The sequence below is a fragment of the Ornithorhynchus anatinus genome, chromosome 11 (assembly GCF_004115215.2).
Source record: "Ornithorhynchus anatinus isolate Pmale09 chromosome 11, mOrnAna1.pri.v4, whole genome shotgun sequence".
NCBI lineage: Eukaryota > Metazoa > Chordata > Mammalia > Monotremata > Ornithorhynchidae > Ornithorhynchus > Ornithorhynchus anatinus.
In genome coordinates this window covers 60,678,572-60,697,927 of record NC_041738.1, presented here as the reverse complement: position 1 = coordinate 60,697,927, position 19,356 = coordinate 60,678,572, and the positions used below count along the sequence as shown (strand labels likewise).

The following is a 19,356-nucleotide window of genomic DNA, read 5'->3' as shown; positions in this document are numbered from 1 at the left end:
GGGGAGACAGGGAGGAGGAAGATTTGTCAGGATCCGGGCGGGAGCCCGTCAAGGGATCCTTAGGGCCTGGATCAAAGATTTCTAATAAGCGAGGCGATCAGTCACCGCATATCGATTAACTGTTTGCTTTCACGCCCGAGGAGGCCGTGCCCGAGGTCGGCCCCGCCTGCCCCCGCCTCTGCGTCCTCTCCCCTCCCCGCTTGCTTTTTCCGTCCCTTCTCCAGACGTCCTCCCCTCCCTCCCCTGTCCCCCCCATCTGCGATTCATTCTCTCGGACACCGTTTCTTCCTGCCCAAATTCCTTCTTTTTCCCACCTCCCTCCATCTCCGTCTCACTCTCTGCTCTGCCTTAATTACTAGTTGCCCCTCGCTGCCTCCGTCTCTCCGGAGCGGCGTGCGCCTTTCTGTCTCTCCTCGTCTCTCCCCTCCCCACGCCGCGTCTCTCTCCGCCTCTCTCTCCCCTCGATCCTTCTCCCTACTCTCGTCCTATCCTGGTTGCCTTTGTCTCGGCCTTCTCTCCCTCTCCTCTCCCCGGCTTTTCCGGACCCCGGCTCCCTCTCCCCGCCTCGGTGCGGGTGTCCGTGTCGGCCTGCCCGGCTCTCTAGGTGTCTGTCCTTCCTCTGCCTGTCCGTCTCCACCTCTTCCATCCATCTCTCTCCTCTGTGCGCGAGTGTGTGCGTCCGCCCCCCTCTCCTCTCCTCTCCTCTCCTCTCCTCCTCCTCTCCTCTTTCTCCTCTTCCTCTCCTCTCTCTCCTCTCCTCTCCTCTCCTCTCCTCTCCTCTCCTCTCCTCTCCTCTCCTCTCCTCTCCTCTCCTCTCCCTCTCCTCTCCTCTCCTCTCCTCTCCTCTCCTCTCCTCTCCTCTCCTCTCCTCTCCTCTCCTCTCCTCTCTCTCCTCTCCTCTCCTCTCCTCTCCTCCTCCTCTCCTCTCCTCTCCTCTCCTCTCCTCTCCTCTCCTCTCCTCTCCTCTCCTCTCCTCTCCTCTCCTCTCCTCTCCTCTCCTCTCCTCTCCTCTCCTCTCCTCTCCTCTCCTCTCCTCTCCTCTCCTCTCCTCTCCTCTCCTCTCCTCTCCCTCTCCCTCTCCTCTCCCTCTCCTCTGTGTCCAGCTGTCCTTCCCTCCCGGCGCGGGGGGCGGGGGAGGGGTCTCGGCGGCCCAATCGCACTTGTCTGCGGCCCCGGGCCCCGCCCCCCGAGCCGGGAGGGGGTCTCGGGGTGGGGGGTGGGGGCGTCTGGAGGGGCGTGGGGGGACGGATCGAGGGAGGGGGAGCCCCGGCTCTCAGTCGGAGTGGGAGCGGGCGCGGGAGAAGGCGGGCGGGCCGGACAGGGACCGGCCAGGACCGGCCGGGCCCCCGGAGGAGGGAGGCAGGACCAGGCCGGCCCGATGCCCGGAGCCCCTCGGGGCGGCCCCTGAGCGCGGGCGCCCGGCGGTGCCCGCCCTGCCCGGCTGGCACCATAGCCCCGACGGCGCGGCCGGGCGGCCGGGCGCTCCCCAGGCTCCGCGCCGGGAGGAAGTGGCTGCTGGCGGCCGCCGCGGGGGTGGTGATGCTGCTGGTCCTCGTCGTGCTCATCCCCGTGCTGGTGAGCTCCGCCGGCCCCGACGGCCACTATGAGATGCTGGGCACCTGCCGCATGGTCTGCGACCCCTACCCGGCCCGGGGCCCCGGCGCCGCGGCCGCCCGCCCCGTCGGGGACCCCCTGAGCGAGGCCCCCCCGCCCTCCACCCTGGTGCAGGGCCCGCAGGGCAAGCCCGGCCGCGCCGGCAAGCCGGGCCCCCCGGGCCCCCCCGGAGACCCCGGCCCGCCCGGCCCGGCCGGTCCCCCCGGCCCGAGGGGCGAGCCCGGGAAGCCCGGCCCCCCCGGCCTGCCGGGGCCCGGGGGCAACGGGGCCATCAGCACGGCCACCTACACCACCGTGCCCCGGGCCGCCTTCTACGCGGGCCTGAAGAACCCGCACGAGGGCTACGAGGTGCTCAAGTTCGACGACGTGGTCACCAACCTCGGGAACAACTACGATGCGGCCACCGGGAAGTTCACCTGCAACATCCCGGGCACCTACTACTTCACCTACCACGTCCTGATGCGCGGGGGCGACGGGACCAGCATGTGGGCAGACCTCTGCAAGAACGGGCAGGTGCGTGCCGGGGGCGGGGGACAGAAAACTCCAAACTTCGCCCCTCGGACTCGGGCCGTCCCCTCTCTCTCCCCTCTCGTTCGTTCCGTCTTCTCGATTGAGCCCTCCCGGTGGGCAGGGCGCTGTACTAAGCGTTTGGGAAGCACCGTTCGCCAACATTCATTCATTCCATAGTATGTATCGAGCGCTTCCTCTGTGCGGAGCACTGGACTGAGCGCTTGGACTGGACGAGGCGATCCCTGCCCACAACGGGCTCACCTCCTCTCCGCCGGCGGGAGGTTTGGTCTTGGGGTGGGGTTTTTTTTTGGGGGGGAGGGGTCCCTCCCCGCCCACCCTCCTCTTCCCCCTCTGGTCCAGGGTGGGGGCAGGAGGAGTTCGGCCCCGGGGAAGTTCGGCCGGGAGGGATTGAAGGGAGTCGGGGCGTTCATTCAATCGTATTTACTGACCGCTTACTGCGTGCCGAGCACTGCACTGAGCGCTTGGGAAAGTACAGGAAAGCAATAAAGAGAGACGGTCCCCGCCCACAACGAGCTCACAGTCTAGAGGGTTTGGGGTGGGGGTTATCTCTAATCTCCCCCCCCCCCCCCCGGGTCGTCCTGTCCCGGCTCCCCCTCCCCGCGAATAGCGACGGCACTCGAGCTCCGGGACGGATGAACCCAGGAGCCTCGCCGTCCAGGCCCTTCCCGTTCCCCTCACCAGTGTGGCTGCTGGATCCGCTGGTCACTCTCCGTGGCCCTAGGTGGTCCGGGCTGGCTGACCTCCTATCCCAAAGGACCTGGCCCTCTCCCCAACCTCCGCCTCTCCCCTTCTCTGTCCCTCTGTCTGTCCCTCTGCCTGTCCACTTGCCTGTCCCTCTGTCTGTCCCTCTGCCTGACCACTTGTCTGTCCCTCTCTCTGTCCACTTGCCTGTCCCTCTGCCTGTCCATTTGTCTGTCTCTCTGTCTGTCCCTCTGCCTGTCCATCTGTCTGTCCCTCTGCCTGACCACTTGTCTGTCCCTCTCTCTGTCCACTTGCCTGTCCCTCTGCCTGTCCATTTGTCTGTCCCTCTGCCTGTCCACTTGTCTGTCTCTCTTCCTCTGCCTGTCCACTTGCCTGTCCCTCTGCCTGTCTATTTATCTGTCCCTCTGTCTGTTCCTCTGCCCGTCCATTTGTCTGTCCCTCTGTCCGTTTCTCGGCCGTCGTCCCGGGGCGGGGGCTGGGCCTGCACCGCTGCCCCTCTCCCCAGCTCGCCCGGACCCCGCGGGGTCCCGGGGCTTTCCATTCCGGCCGCGCCCCCGGCCCCGACCTCAAAGCGACCCCTCCCCATACACACGCACCCCAATTTCTCCGCAAGACCCCTCCGCTCCAGGGTCCCAGAGGGAAAGGGAAGGGAGGCGGGAGCCCAGGATTAGGGAATGGGGGAGGGAGCTGGGGGTGGGCTAGGGCCGGCCGGACCGCGAGGCTGGAGTGGAGGCTGGGGGCGGGGGACCCCCCCAAATCCCGCATAATTTGTCTCCCGGTTTGGAGACTGCCGTTGGCCGCCCGGGGCCCGGGCCCAGCCCCGGGGGGAGCGGGAGGGGAAGGGGAAGGGTCGCTGGTTCTCTACTCCTTGTGGATGCGCGGGGCCCCGGCGACCCCGGCTCCCCGCTAGGTTCCCACGGAGCGTTTCGCTCAACTCCGGCTCCGTGAGACTCCCCGGGGGCGCGCTAGGAGGCGCTCGGGAGCCGCACCCCCAAATTCCCTCCTTCTATGGCTCCGGAGGGGGGGCTTTGTATCAGGGTGGAGGTGCTCCGATAAGAATGATTAAGGTATCTGTTGAGCGCTTATTATCTAATAATAATAATTATGGTATTTGTTAAGCGTTTACTAAGGGCCAGGTACTGGACTAAGCGATGGGGCAAAAAGGAGCAAATCGGGTTGGATACCGTCCCTGTCGCCCCACGAGGCTCACAGTCTCAATCCCCATTTTACAGATGAGGTGACTGAGGACCAGAGAAGTGAAGGGACTTGCCCAAAGTCATACAGCAGACAAGTGGCGGAGGTGGGATTAGAACCATGACCTTCTGACTCCCAGGCCCATGCTCTGTCCACTAGGCCCTGTGCTAGCAAATCGGGATACAAGCAAATCGGGTTGGACACAGTCCCTTTCTCCCCAGGGGTTCACCGTCTCAATCCCCATTTTACAGCTGAGGTGACTGAGGCCCAGAGAAGTGAAGTGACTGGCCCAAGGTCACAAAACAGAAAACTGGCAAAGCCAGACCGGGGCTCTATCCACTACGCCATGCTGCTTCTGAAGTGGCTTTCGCCAAGGCCGTTATAACAGGGCGAGGGGTGGGGGGTGATGGTGGAGACTGGGGTGTGCACTGCAGGTGTTTTGGTTGGAAGAAGAGTTAAACTGAGGTGAGTTGGAGGAGGTGGCTCGTGAATGTTATAAGGAAAACGTGTTATAAAGGGGAAGGGACCCGAAACTGCTCGAGATGCGCTGGAGGAGGGGAGCGAAGCCTAGAAAGAAGCAGCACAGCCTAGTGGAAAGAACCCGGGCCTGGGAGTCGGAGGACCAAGGTTCTCATCCTGGCTCCGCCACTTGTCTGCTGTGTGACCTTGGGCAAGTCGCTTCACTCCTCTGTGCCTCAGTTACGTCGTCTATAAAATGAGGATTAAGACACTGAGCCCTATGTGGGACAGGGACTGCGTCCAACCCGATTACTTTGTTTCTACCCCAGGGCTCAGTCCAGTGCCTGGCACATAGTAAGAGCTTAACAAATACCACCATTATTATTATCATCCAACCCATCTTGGATCAACAGCAGCGCTTAGTACAGTGCCTGGAAAAAGTCAGAGCTTAACAAATACCATTAAAGAAGAAAAAGAAGGGTGTTATATGGAGCTACCAAAGTGGAGCTGGATGCCGCGTAGAGGGTGATGAGCACTGTATGGGGCGGGAGGGGGAGGGGAAGCTGGCCAGGGTTAGGGGACCCTCACCCTTCCCTCCCCACCGAGTGACCGGGGCCTTTTAGAGTCAAACAGGGGAATTTCCAGATTGGATATTGGAGAGAAGAGGAGCGGCGGAAGGAACAGGGCCTGGAACTGGGGGTGCCGAGGGAGGAAAGTTCAGGAGAGAGGGGTGGGGTGGGGGAGCAAGGAAGGGGCAAAACTGGGGATGCGGGGGAGGGGGTGGCGGAATATCTCTCCGTGAAATGAACTGCAGGGGCATCGCATTCAAACCCTGATGGTCGAGTCAGCAGCCCAGGCATCGTTAAGCCTCGTGGCCCAGAGTTCTGGATCTTGTCCCTCTTGGAGCGCAGGCTGCGGCCATTTCCTTGGAGTCGGGGGGTGGGGGGTGGACTGGGGAGGAAGGAGGCTGTGTGTGTGTGTGTGTGTGTGTGTGTGTGGATGGGAGTGGGTGCAGGGGGGAAAGCAGTGGGTCTTTGTGTGTGTGTGTGTGTGTGTGTGTGTTTGGGGGGTGGGGAGGAATAAATGGGACCCTCTCCCAGCTGTGCTGCCTGGCTGGGATCCTGAGAGAGCCAGAACCCCCAGAGAAGTGACTCAGGTGTGTATGTATATGTGTGTGTGTATGTGTGTGTGTGTGTGTACGTGGATGGGAGTGGGTGCAGGGGGGAAAGCAGTGGGTCTTTGAGGAGGTGGAATTAATGGGACACTCTCCCAGCTGAGCTGCCTGGCTGGGATCCTGAGACAGCCAGAACCCCCAGAGAAGCGACTCAGGCAAGTGTGTATATGTGTGTCTGTGCGTGTGTGTCTGTGTGTGGATGGGAATGGGTGGGGGAGAGGAAAGCAGCGGGTCTTTGGGGGTGGGGGGGAATTAGTGGGACCCTCTCCCAGCTGTGTTGCCTGGCTGGGAATCTGAAAGAGCCAGAACCCCCAGAGAAGCGACTCAGGCGTGTGTGTATATATGTGGGGGGGGGGGTGGGAGTGGGTGCGTGGGGGGGAAAGCAGTGAGTCTTTGTGGGGGGAATCAGTGGGAAAGTCTCCCAGCTGTGTTGCCTGGCTGGGATCCTGAGAGCCAGAACCCCCAGGGAAGCCACTCTGGCATGTGTGTATATGTGTGTCTGTGTGTGTCTGTGTTGGGGAGGGGTTGTTGCGAACCAAACCTTGTGCCAGCCTGCTGCTGCTGCTCCCCCCACCCCGCCCCCAGTGCTCACAGCTGCAGAGCCAGAGAGAGCCAGACCGCCCCCCCCTCCACCCCCCAAAACCGGTCAGGGTCTCAGCTGTGTGCAAACGAAAACACGAATGCACACACACAACCCACACACTTATGCATGACGCGGGACGAGTTCCCGCAGGTGACCGCTTCCATCCGTGCCCCTGCTTCCGACCCTTCCAACTGGCCACCGGCTCCAGCGTTTAGAACAGTGCTTGGCACATAGTAAGCGCTTAACAAATACCATCATTATTATTACCAGCCACGGCCCAGCTTCAGGGCTCGCCCAGGCGAGCGCGTTTACTTGGCTTTTCTTTTTCTCCCCCCCCCATTCATTCATTCAGTCGGATTTATTGAGCGCTTACTGTGTGCAGAGTACTGTACTAAGCGCTTGGGAGGGTACAATATAATAATAGACACATTCCCTGCCCTCATGGGTCCTCATCCTTGCTCTGCCACTTGTCCGCGGTGCGACCTTGGGTAAGTCACTTCACTCCTCTGGGCCTCATGACCTCGTCAGCAAAATGGGGATCGAGACTGGGAACCCCATGTGGGACAGGGACTGTATCCAACCCAATTTGCTTATATCCATCCCAGCGCTTAGTACGGTGGTTGGCACATAGTAAGCGCTTAATAAATACCATAATTATTATTATTTTTAACCAGGCTGGGGGCTGTCTTTGAGAGGTGATTTTGAGGGGGAGAGGGAGGGGTCGAGGTCAGGGAGGGTGTCGGCCCAGTTGCAGCGTGGGAGGGGATCGACTCTAGTTTTCTTGGTTTCCCACCAAAATCCGGTTCCTGCCTTTATCCTCATCGGACAGACGTTGACTCTTCCCACCTTTAAAGACTTATGGAAGGCCCATCTCCTCCGAGAGGCCTTCCCAGACTAAGCCCCCCCCTTTCCTCTTCTCCCACTCCCTCCTGCGTCGCCCCGACTTGCTCCCTTTATTCATCCCCCCTCCCAACCCCACACCACTTATGTCCAGATCTCATTCATTTATTTTTATTCTTGTCTGTCTCCCCCTCTGGACTGTAAGGTCGCCGTGGACAGGGAACGTGCCCGTTTATAATAATGTTGGTATTTGTTAAGCGCTTACTGTGTGCCGAGCACTGTTCTAAGCGCTGGGGTAGACACGGGGGAATCAGGATGTCCCACGTGGGGCTCACAGTCTTCATCCCCATTTTACAGATGAGGGAACTGAGGCACAGAGAAGTGAAGTGACTTGCCCACAGTCGCTCAGCTGACAAGTGGCCGAGCCGGGATTCGAACTCATGACCTCTGACTCCAAAGCCCACGCTCTTTCCATTATTGTTATATTGACTCTCCCAAGCGCTTAGTACAGTGCCCTGCACATGGTAAGCGCTCAATAAATACGACTAAATGGCTGAATAGCTCGACTCTTACTCCATTCATTCATTCATTCATTCAATAGTATTTATTGAGCGCTTACTATGTGCAGAGCACCGGACTAAGCGCTTGGAATGGACAATTCGGCAACAGATAGAGACGGTCCCTGCCCTTTGACGGGCTTACAGTCTAATCGGGGGAGACGGGCAGACAAGAACAAAGGCGATAAATAGAGTCGAGGGCCAAGAACGTCTCATAAAAACAGTGGCAACTAAATAGAATCAGGGTGATGTACATCTCATTAAACAAAATGAGCAAAATAAATAGGGTGATAAAGATATATATAGTCGAGCATATATATAAAGATATATACAGTCCACTCCCTCCTCCCTCTCCTTCCAGATTCTCACCACAGAATAAGCAGCCGCAGCCCCTCCACCCCAGAGCTGCATCGCTAACCTGAGGTGTGGTGCTGAAGAAACGGGGAACCCATGTCAAACATCTTTATTGGGCGCTTACTGCGTGCAGAGCACCGTACTAAGCGCTCGGGAGAGTAGGCTATAACACTATAATAGGCACATTCCTTGCCCACGGTGAGCTTAGACTCCACAGGGAGTGACAGACATTAATAGAAATCAGTAAATGACAGATATGGACCTAAGTGCTGTTGTCCATTCCAAGCGCTTAGTACAGTGCTCTGCACATAGTAAGCGCTCAATAAATACTATTGAATGAACGAGGAATGAATAAAGGAAGCAAGCCAGGGTGACAGAAGGGAGCGGGAGAAGAGGAAGGGAGGGCTCAGTCAGGGAAGGCTTCTTGGAGGAGATGGGCCATGGTGAGAGGAGGGTTAGTGGAGGAGGTGGGGGTCCAGAGGTGACTCTCTCCCTGATAACTCCAGTGAGAGGGGCGGGGGGTCTCCCTCTCCCAGATGCTGCTGAACCCCATCCTCATTTTGGGGGAGAAATGTATTCACCTGAACGGGTAAGGTGCCCTACTGAAGCCCCTGCCCACTGCGTTAGATGGGATTGACCTTCAGTGGCTGCTCTTGGGTGTGTGGGGGTTTCTGTGTGTGTCCGTGTCCTTCTTCTGGAGGTTTCGTGTCTGGGGGAACCAGGGTTACCATCCTGACCTGCGGTGCCCCCAGGCCAAAACCCCAAACTCGGACCGGGAACTCTAGTGCCCATGGGGTGCAGGCAGCAGCCAGATTTCCCGGACCCAATCTCGCTCCGCAAGGTGCCTGCCGGCTGGACACGGGCCCGACTCTGATGATGAGGACGATCGTGGTATCTGTTAAGCGCTTACTATGTGCCAGGCACTGTACTAAGCGCAGGGGTAGATACAAAGTAATGGGGTTGGACACAATCCCCACTCTGAATACCCGTTTTGCAAACGAGGTAACTGAGGCACAGAGAAGTTAAGTGACTCGCTCTAGGTCACACAGCAGACAAGAGGTGGCGTCGGGATTAGAACCCGGACCCTTCTGACTCTCAGGTCCAAGTGCTTAACGAATACCATATTTTAAAAAAGGAAGGGTTATAAAATCCTCCCGAGCCTCCTTCTCCCCAACTCGGCATCCATCACTCCCGGGCCACCGTCCCTCCCCAACCGGGCATTTTATATCATTATAATAATTATGGTACTTATTAGTCCCTTACTCTGTGCCAAACACCACCGTCCCTCCCCAACTGGGCATCTTCTATTACTATCATAATCACGGTACTCGTTAATCCCTAACTATGTGCTAAATACCACTGTCGCTCCCAACTGGACATCTTATATTGCTATAATAATCATAGTACTTGTTAAGCGCTTACTACGTGCCATGCCTATCGATTAATCCGTCGTATGTATTAAGTGTTTACTGTGAGCAAAGCACTGAGCCAAAAAAAAAATCGGTAGACAGGATTGCCTGTCCACAAGGAGCTTGCAGTCTAGAGGGGTAATCGGACATTAATAGAAATAAATAACTTGTGTACGTGTATATAAACGCCCTGGGGCCGAGAAAGGATAGAGATCCAAATGCACAGGCGATGCTGACATATCTAATTCGGCATCGAGCCCAGTGCCTGGCACATAGTGAGCGCTTAACAAATACCCTCCAAAAAGCAGGGGGAGTGGGCTGGGTGCTGGAGACTAAGATGGTTATGGGCAGGGAGAGAGTCTGCTAATTCTGTTGTATTGCTCTTTCCCAAGCGCTTAGTAGAGTGCTCTGCACGTAGTAAGCGCTCCATAAATCTCATTGATCGATTGATCAGTTGCTACCCGGGGCAGGGAGCCCTTTCTGTCGGACTCTGAGAGCCTGGCTCCAGGGGTCCTTGCAGCCGCCCCCCGAGATTCCACCTTCTGGTCCCCAGATGGCGGGGGTGGGGACGGGGGGGTGGGGGATGGGGAGGGGTCTGACCCCCCCACCCCCGCCCCCGCCCCCCGGCAGCGGCCCGAAGACACGGCCCGTCCTTCCGGGCTCCTCACAAAACGGCTTTCTCCTTCCCTTTGTTTCTCTCTCCCCCCTCCGCCTCCCTTCTCTCCCCCTCCGCCTTCTTTCTCCCCCCCTCCGCCTTCCTTCTCTCCCCTCTCCGCCTTCCTTCTCTCCCCTCTCCGCCTTCCTTCTCTCCCCCTCCGCCTTCTTAATCTCGCCCCCTCCGCCTTCCTTCTATCCCACTCCCTCTTCTTTCTCCCCCTCCGCCTCCCTTCTCCCCCCTCCGCCTTCTTTCTCCCCCTCCGCCTCCCTTCTCTCCCCTCCGCCTCCCTTCTTTCCCCCTCCGCCTTCCTTCTCTCCCCCTCCGCCTCCCTTCTCCCCCGCCACCTTCCTTCTCTCCCCCCTCCGCCTTCTTTCTCTCCTCCCTCCGCCTTCCTTCTCCCCCCTCCGCCTCCCTTCTCTCCCGTCCCGTCCCGTCCCGTCCCGTCCCGTCCCGTCCCGTCCCGTCCGGTGGGGGTCGGGTGGGGTCGGGTGGGGTCGTGCGGAGGGCCCTTCCCGTGGTTGCCCCGCGGCAGGTGCGGGCCAGCGCCATCGCCCAGGACGCGGACCAGAACTACGACTACGCGAGCAACAGCGTCATCCTGCACCTGGACGCGGGGGACGAGGTCTTCATCAAGCTGGACGGCGGCAAGGCCCACGGCGGCAACAGCAACAAGTACAGCACCTTCTCCGGCTTCATCATCTACTCCGACTGAGCCCCCCCGCCCCCCATCCCCCCCCCCGGACCAACCCCCATCTGGACCTGGGCCGGGGGGCGGGGAGGGAGGGGGCGGACCCAGCCCCGGGGAGAAGCCCCGCACCCCTCACCCCTCTCACCCGCCTTCAGCTCAGCCCGGCCTCTGTGGGGAGGGGGAAAGGGGGAGCCCCCCCCCCCCGGGCCCGGTCGAGGGGGGCCAAAACCGGGGACGTCCTCCCCAGGCCCCCCCCCAGCCCCTCCTCCCGTCGCCTGTCCCCCCGCGACGTGACCCCTGTCCAGGGTCACCCACCCCAAGGCCGCCCCTTGCCCCCCGCGCTGATCCACCCAGCTGGTAGTGCCAGACCCCCTCCCCGGGGGTCCCGTCCCCCCCAACCCCCGCCTTGAGCGGCTGGAAAAGTCTCCCCCATCCGCGCTGTATATATGTACAATACGACTGTATATTGCCCAGGCTGCCCCCCAGGGACCCCCGCGCCCACCAATCTGGCATCTCTCCCCGGCCCAGACAGGCACCGCCCTCCCTCCTGCCCCCGGTGCAAAGGGGGAAGAGTTGGGGGTACGATGGGGAGGGGGACGCCGGTGGCACCGAGCGAGGCTCTTCCCCAGCGGCCCCCAACCCCCAGTCCGACCCCAAGGCCTCCCCACCGAGGCCCGGCCCGGCGGCGCCCTGTCTGACCGAAGCTAATAAAAGCCCGTCCCTCCACCCGGCTCCTCTGCCTGAGCGCTGGGGGGGGGGGGGGGGGGGGCGAGGGCGGGAGCTTTCGGTGCTTTGAGATCTCCCCTTCTTGGCCTCCCCCTCGTCGAGGTTGCTGGCCCTGGGAAGGGTGGGTCTGGCACCCAGCCGGTCTGTGGGGCAGAAAGGGGGGACACCCCCGTGGAGGGGGTGAGGCCCGACGAGACTCCGGGCCCCAGATCTCCCTCCCCTCACGCAGCCTCCCCCCGCTCCAAACCCAAGGACCCCCAGACCACTGGAACTTAACGATAACTGTGGTGGTGATAATGGTGTTCATTCATTCATTCGATAGCATTTATCGAGCGCTTACTTTGTGCAGAGCACTGTACTGAGCGCTTGGAACGTACAGTTCGGCGACAGAGAGAGACGATCCCTGCCCAGTAACGGGCTCGCGGTCTCTCCCCTTAACTATTAAGCGCTCACTATGTGTCAAGCACTCTTTTAAGCAATGGGATGTATACAAACCAATAGGGTTGGACAAAGCCCATGTCCCACGCGTGGCTCACGGTCTCGATCCCCGTTTTACTGATGAGGTAACTAAGGCCCAGAGAAGTGAAGTGACTTGCCCGAGGTCATCCAGCAGACAAGCGCCAGAGCTGGGATTTGCGAAATGCTTACTACCAAATGCCGGCGTAGATACAATGCTGTTATATTTGACGGCGTCCCTGTCCCACACAGAACTCACAATCCAAGGGGGAGGGAGAACGGGCATTTTACGCCATTTCACAGTTGAGGAAACTGAGGCCCAAGAGAGGTTAGGTAATTTGTCCAATGTGCGACCTCGGGCAAGTCACCGCTCTTCTCTGGGCCTCAGTTCCCTAATCTGTAAAATGGGGATTAAGACTGTGAGTCCCTTGGGGGACAGGGACCGTGTCTTCCCTGGTTAGCTTGTATCTACCTCAGCGCTTAGTAGAGTGCCTGGCACATACTAAGCACTTAACGAGAGAAAAGGGGAAAGAGAAAGGTGGAGGGGGAAGAAGGAAGGTGGAAGAAGAAGGAAGGCGGAGGAAGAAGGAAGGCGGAGGAAGAAGGAAGGCGGAGGAAGAAGGAAAACGGAGGAGGAAAGAAGGAAGGTGGAGGGGAGAGGAAGATGGAAGGTGGAAAAGGAAGGAAGAAGGAAAGCGGAGAGGGAAGGGCATGTCAGCCCAGGCTGGCACCAACTGCCCACCCAGAGCCCAGCTCCTGTGCCCGAAAAGATGGAAGGAAAAGTCACTTCAGTTCAGGAAGGAGCAGCGTGAAGCAGCATGGCCTAGTGGACAGAGCCCAAGCCTAAGAATCAGAAGGAACTGAGTTCTAATCCCAGCTCCTCTACTTGTCTGCTGTGGAAACCTTGGGCAGATCACTTGGCTTCTCTGTGCCTCAGTTCCCTCATCTGTAAAATGGGGATTAAGAGTGTGAACCCCATTTGGGACAGGAACTGCATCCTACCTCATTAGCTTGGATCTATCTAAGTGCTTCGAATCCCGCCTCTGCCACTTGTCAGCTGTGTGACTGTGGGCGAGTCACTTCACTTCTCTGGGCCTCAGTTCCCCCATCTCTAAAATGGGGATTAACCGTGAGCGTCACGTGGGACCACCTGATGACCCTGTATCTCCCCCAGCGCTTAGAACGGTGCTCTGCACATAGTAAGCGCTTAACAAATACCAACATTATTATTATGAAAAAGGGGGGCAGGCTCCCTCCCCCCAGACTCCCCCAAGAGCCTTCCCATTGCTGTTCGATGAAGAGGCCGGATCGGACAGCCCCCGGATCCCGCTCTACTCGGTGGCCTCCCTCCGATGCCTTGGGACCGCCCGGGTGAGGGAATGGGAATGGTGCATCGCGTGTCATCCCCTCTCGGAGCAGGAGCCGTGCTTCCTTGCCTGACAGAGCCCGGGCCGGCCACAGGGGCTCGATCTTTCTCCCTTAGAGATCAGGTGGTTGCTTCCAGGGAGCACGGGTCACTGCAGTCCCAGAGATCGCCCAGGCCCAGCCCATGCCCACACCTGAACCCTGCGGAGTCAAATCTGCCCTCACATTTCAAGCCAATCCAGGCCTTTCTTGGTGGGGATGAGGAGGGGGAACCAAGCCAAGCCAAGCTTAGCCCTCCTTCCCTCCCCTTCCCCCCAGCCAGACAAACTCAAGGAGAATCACAAGGAGGCAGAGGCGGAGAGAGCGTTGAGCTGGGAATTGGGACTCCTGGGTTTGGTCCCCGCTCCCCAGGCTTGTCTTGTCTTACGCCGTCGAGTCGTCTCCGACCCACAGCGATTTCCATGGACACATCTCTCCCACCAAGCCCCACCTCCATCTGCAATCATTCTGGTAGTGGATCCGGAGTTTTCTTCGGAAAAATACAGACGTGGTTTACCACTGCCTTCTTCCACGCAGTCAACTTGAGTCTACGTCCTCAACTCTCTCCCCAGGCACCTGGGGCGAAACCCTTCTCCAAGACTCAGTTTCCCCCTCTGGGGAGGTGAGGGGGCCGGGAGGCTCGGAGGGCTCGCCCCTTCCCATTCCGCAATGGGTTCCATCCCCCTTTCCCGGCCTCTCTCGGCCAATTCTGTTGCCCCAGATTAATGGATCTCCTCCTCTCAGCCAGCCAATGCTTACTGTGTGCAGAGCACTGTACTAAACGTTGGGAGAGGACACTATAACAATATAACAGACACATTCCCTGTCCACAGTGAGTTTACAGACCAGAGTGGGGGACTGACCTGAATAGAAATAAAGAAATGAAATGACAGATATGGTCAGAAGGTATGACCATATGGTCATATGAGCCTCACGTGGGACAATCCGATTACCCTGTATCTACGCCAGCGCTTAGAACAGTGCTCTGCACATAGTAAGCGCTTAACAAATACCAACATTATTAGTAGTAGTATTAGGGAAGCAGCGTGGCTCAGTGGAAAGAACCTGGGCTTCGGAGTCAGAGGTCATGGGTTCGACTCCTGGCTCTGCCACTTGTCGGCTGTGTGACTGTGGGCGAGTCACTTCACTTCTCTGGGCCTCAGTTCCCTCATCTCTAAAATGGGGATTAACTGTGAGCCTCACGTGGGACGACCTGATGACCCTGTATCTCCCCCAGCGCTTAGAACGGTGCTCTGCACATAGTAAGCGCTTAACAAATACCAACATTTTTATTATTATTATCATTATAAGGGCTGCGGGCCTGGGAGGGGGGATGAATAAAGGGAGCAAGTCAGGGTGAACCAGAAAGAAGAGGCAGAAGAGGAAAGGAGGGCTTAATCAGGGAAGGCCTCTTGGAGGAGATGTGCCTTCAATAAGGCTTTGAAGAAGGGGGAGAGCTCCTAACCCTCTGCCCCAGACGGGCATCTCCTGCCATGGGCCCCAGGGCCTGGGAAGCTGCCCCCCCAGCCCCATATCTGTCATTTATTTATTTCTATTAATGCCCCCCAGCCCCGTATCTGTCATTTATTTATTTCTATTAATGCCCCCCAGCCCCGTATCTGTCATTTATTTATTTCTATTAATTCCTATCTCCCCCTCTAGACTGTAAGCTCGTTATGGACAGGGAATGTTTCTGTTTATTGCTCTGTTGTACTCTCCCAAGCGCCTAGCAGAGTGCTCCCCACATAGTAAGCACTCAATAAATACAGTTGGATGAATGAATAAAAAGGGGAGGAGGGCACGGGTCCTCTCTGCCAGGAGATGCCCGTGTCCTGGCGAATGCGGGCAGCGTCCGGCCTCTGCCCCCGCCCTCTCCCGTCTCCCTCCCCCGCTGCCAGCCACGATCATTTAATAAAATTAGCCCGACTCCTGTTCCTTCCCTGTGGGGTTGGGAGATTGAAAAATCCACAGGCCGGTGAGCCGGACTCAAAGCCCTAGTCCAGTCCTCATTGCTTCTCTGTGGCAGCGACCGGTCGACTGGGAGAAGCAACTCCTCTCCAGCTGCTGGAGAAGCAGCGTAGCCCAGTGGATAGAGCCCGGGCCTGGAAGGTTGTGGGTTCTAATCCTGGCTCCAGCACCTATTCATTCATTCAGTCGTATTAATTGAGCGCTTACCAGGTGCAGAGCACTGTACACAAGCACTTGGAATGTACAATTCGGCAACAGAGAGAGACAATCCGTACCCAACGACGGGCTCACGGTCTAAACGGGGGAGGCAGACAGCAAAGCAGAACAGAACAAAACAAAGAACGAGACAACATCATCAAGAGAAATAGAATCAAGGGGATGTACACCTCATTAACAAAATAAAGAGGGTAATAAATAATATACACAAATGAGCACACTGCTGATGGGAGAGGAAGAGGAGGAGCAGAGGGTGGGGGGGGCAAGTCATTTCCCTTCTCTGGGCCTCCTTCCCTCATCTGCAAAATAGGGATTGAGACTGTGAGTCTCATGGGGGACAAGGAACCGTGTCCACCCCGATTGGTCTAACTAGCCCTAATTACAGCATGGCTTGATGGATAGCGCGCAGGTCTGGGAGTCAGAAGGACCTGGGTTCTAATCCCAGCTCTGCCACCTGTCTGCTGTGTGACCTGGGGCAAGTCACTTCACTTCTCTGGGCCCCCATTACCTCATCCGTAAAATGGGGATTAAGACTGAACCCCATCTAGGACAGGGACTGTGTCCAATCTGATTAACTTGAATCTACCTCAGCGCTTAGAACAGTGCTTGGCACATAGTAAGCACCTAACAAGTCCCATTATTATTATTATTACCATCCCTGGAGGTCGCTGGGAACCGTGGGCCTCTCCCCACCTCAGGTCGAATCAACCGTGGGGAACGCCCACCGTGGCCCACCTAACACGGCTGTGACCACCCACCCACCCACATGGACCATCCATCACCGCCGACCACTGGCTTCTGCTGAGTTGGGCTCCCGGCCCCTCACCCTTGGCAGGGAAACTGAGGCTCAGAGAGGGTCAGGCCCCTCCGAGAGTTAGGTCCCGGCCACAGCGGGATGTCCCGCTCTCCCCACCGGCCCTTTCCGGTGCTGGAGTTCCCAGGGGACCGGTCCCGGGGCTTGCTGCAGCCGGACCCTTCCCCCCGCGGGCCTCGGCCTCCCGGTCCCAGCCCCGTGACCGACCTTCCTCCCGCTTTCTTTCCTCCCTCCCTCCCTCCTTCCTTCCCCGTCTGTCTCCATGGATCCTGGAGCCTCTGCCAGCTGCCGGGCTGGAAGCTGCTGACTTGGTTCTTTTCCGGGCCAGGAAAGTCTATTTGGAAAATGGGAGTTGGGGTGTGACAGGTTCCCAGCTTCAGAATGCTACAAATGAGGCTCTAATGAGGAGATTGGGAAGGAGCCATGCTCCGAGGGGGCCGTTGTGCGTGTCTGTGTGGAGGGTGGCGGTGGGGTGGGGGTGGGATGGGGACTGGGGGAGCCTAGGCCAAACCCCGCCTCTCCCAAATCCCCACTTGCACCTGTGCCCGCAGTGAAGGCCTGCTAAGGCCCGAGACCGGGAAGCCGTGGATCTGCCCTCCACCATCCCGTGCCCTGAACCAGGCAAGGGCTTGGGGAGGGGCAGAAGGAGGAGGAGACTCAAGGGGGGCTGCCAAGCCGATAATAACGGTAATAATTATGGTACTTGCGAAGCACTTGCTGTGTGCCAAGGACCGTTCTAAGAGCTGGGGTAGATACAAGTTAATCAGGTCGGACACGGGCCCCGTCCCACGTGGAGCTCACGCTCGCACCCCCATTTTGCAGATGAGGTAACTGGGGCCCAGAGAAGTTAAGGGGCTTGCCCAAGGTCACCCAGCAGACAAGTGGGGGAGCGGGGACTAGAACCCAGATCCTCCTGAGGCCCAGGCCCACGCTCTATCCACTAAGTCACGCTGCTTCTCTATTATCTGACAAATATGAAGAGGGAAGGGCAATCCCAGGCCTCGGGTGGGTGGGATTAGGGGGAAGACCCTCTCCCCTTTGCTCAGACCTCGGGCACCCCCCGTGAGGAGGGCGATCCCTTCTCTCAGGCATCTAGGCTGAAGGGGAGGATCCTCAGCCCTCCTTCCCTCCGTAGCCATCCCAGCTCCCTGTGGATGAGGGAGGGTGAAACCCCCTTCTTGGTTCAAGGTTTCGGCCCCCGACTGCGGAGTGGTCACTGGGGCATCGCTCCTGACTCTCCCACCCCTCTCCCAGCCCTGCTGCCGTCTTGGGACCAGAACACTGTACTGAGCGCTTGGGAGAGTACATTATAACAGAGTAGAGAAGCATCATGACGAGGTGGAAAGAGCAAGGGCCCTGAAGTCAGAGAAAATGGGTTCTTCTAATCCTGGCTCAGCCACTTCCCTGCTGTGTGACCTTAGATAAGGCATTTTATTTCTGTTGGCCTCAGTTTCCCCATCTGTAAACTGGGGATTCAATGTCTGGGCCTGGGAGTCAGAGAAAATTCATTCACTCATTCACTCAATCGTATTTATTGAGCGTTTACTGTGTGCAGAGCACTGTACTGAGCACTCGGAATGTACAATTTGGCAACAGATGGAGACGATCCCTGCCCAACAACGGGCTCACAGTCTGAAAGGGGGAGAAAGACAACAAAACAAAACAAGTAGTCAGGCATCAATACCATCAAGATAAATAGAATCATAGATATATATATACATCATTAATAAAATAGAGTAATAAATAATATCCACAAATACGCACAAGTGCTGTGGGGAGGGGAAGGGGGAAGAGCAGAGGGAGGGAGTAGGGGGAACGGGGAGGGGAGGAGGGGCAGAGGGAAAGGGAAAGAGAAAATGGGTTCTAATCCTCGATCAGCCACTTGCCTGCTGTGTGACCCTAGGTAAGGCATTTATTTCTGTCTGCCTCAATTTCCCCATCTGTAAAATGGGGATTAAATGCCTGTCCTCCCAGCCCCATCACTTTAGACTGTGAGTCCCAAATTAATCACTGTGATACTCGTTAAACACTAATCAGGTCAGACCCAGTTCCTGTCCTCCATGGGGCTCACACAATCCATCAGTGGTATTTATTGAGTGATTACTCTTTTCAGAGAACTGAACTAAGCAGTTGGGAGAGTACGAGAGAGTTTTTGTTTGTTTCGTTTAGGGTTTTTTTTCGTTTGTTTTTTTATGGCATCCGTTAAGTGTTACTATGTAAAAGGCACTGTACTGAACACGGAGGTAGATACAATTTAATCAGGTTGGGTATAATCCATGTCCCAAATGGGGCTCACGATAGTAATCCCCATTTTGCAGATGAGGTAATTGAAGCTCGGAGAAGTGAAATGACTTGTCCAAGGTCACCGAGCAGGCAAGCGGTAGAATCGGAATTAGAAAGCCGCCCCTTCTGCTTCCTTAGGCCCACGGTTTAGGTGGGTAGACGTGTTCCCTGTCCACAAAGAGCTTCCGGTCTAGGAGGGGAGACGGACATTACTATAAATAAAATAAAAAATAATGTATAAATTAAATTTATGTGCATGAATGCTGTGGGGTAGAAGGTGGGTCAAATATCAGATACCCAAAGGTCACGGACCCAAGTGTGAGAAGGAGGGACATGGCCTGCTAAGGATTGGCATTTTTTTAATGATCTTTGTTAAGCGCTTACTATGTGCCAAGCACTACACTGTGCACTTATCTTGTCTATCCACCAGATCTTAAAACAGTGCCTGGCACATAGGCCCTTAAAATACCATTATTAATTCATTCAATCGAATTTTTTGAGCGCTTTCTGTGTACAGAGCACTGTACTAATAATAAGAGTATTAATACTAAGAGTTTTGATCATGTCTAGCAACTCTTTTAGACAATAAATACCACCGGTTGGAGGATTGGTGCAGTGGACAGGCCTGGGAGTCAGAGGGTCGTGGGTTCTAATCCTGCCCTGCCCCTTGTCTGCTGTGTGACCTTGGGTAAGTCACTTCACTTCTCTGGGCCTCAGTTACCTCAT

The 19,356-nt window shown here is 57.3% G+C and overlaps 1 protein-coding gene across 1 annotated transcript; it reads left to right on the top strand.

Moving 5' to 3' along the window:
- Window positions 1-1,290: 1,290 nt before the first annotated feature.
- On the top strand, window positions 1,291-10,800 carry C1QL1 (complement C1q like 1). Its single transcript, XM_029075042.1, has 2 exons — window positions 1,291-2,127; window positions 10,608-10,800. Exons 1-2 carry the CDS (start codon window positions 1,540-1,542, stop codon window positions 10,785-10,787), a joined length of 768 nt encoding a protein of 255 aa, XP_028930875.1. The 5' UTR covers window positions 1,291-1,539; the 3' UTR covers window positions 10,788-10,800.
- The last annotated feature ends 8,556 nt before the right edge of the window (window positions 10,801-19,356 follow it).

Bases quoted from the DNA above. Each gene is read 5' to 3' on its own strand.
- C1QL1 (XM_029075042.1), top strand. From the start codon at position 1,540: ATGCTGCTGGTCCTCGTCGTGCTCATCCCCGTGCTGGTGAGCTCCGCC. The intron at 2,128-10,607 runs GTGCGTGCCGGG...GCCCCGCGGCAG, and splicing joins ACCTCTGCAAGAACGGGCAG to GTGCGGGCCAGCGCCATCGC.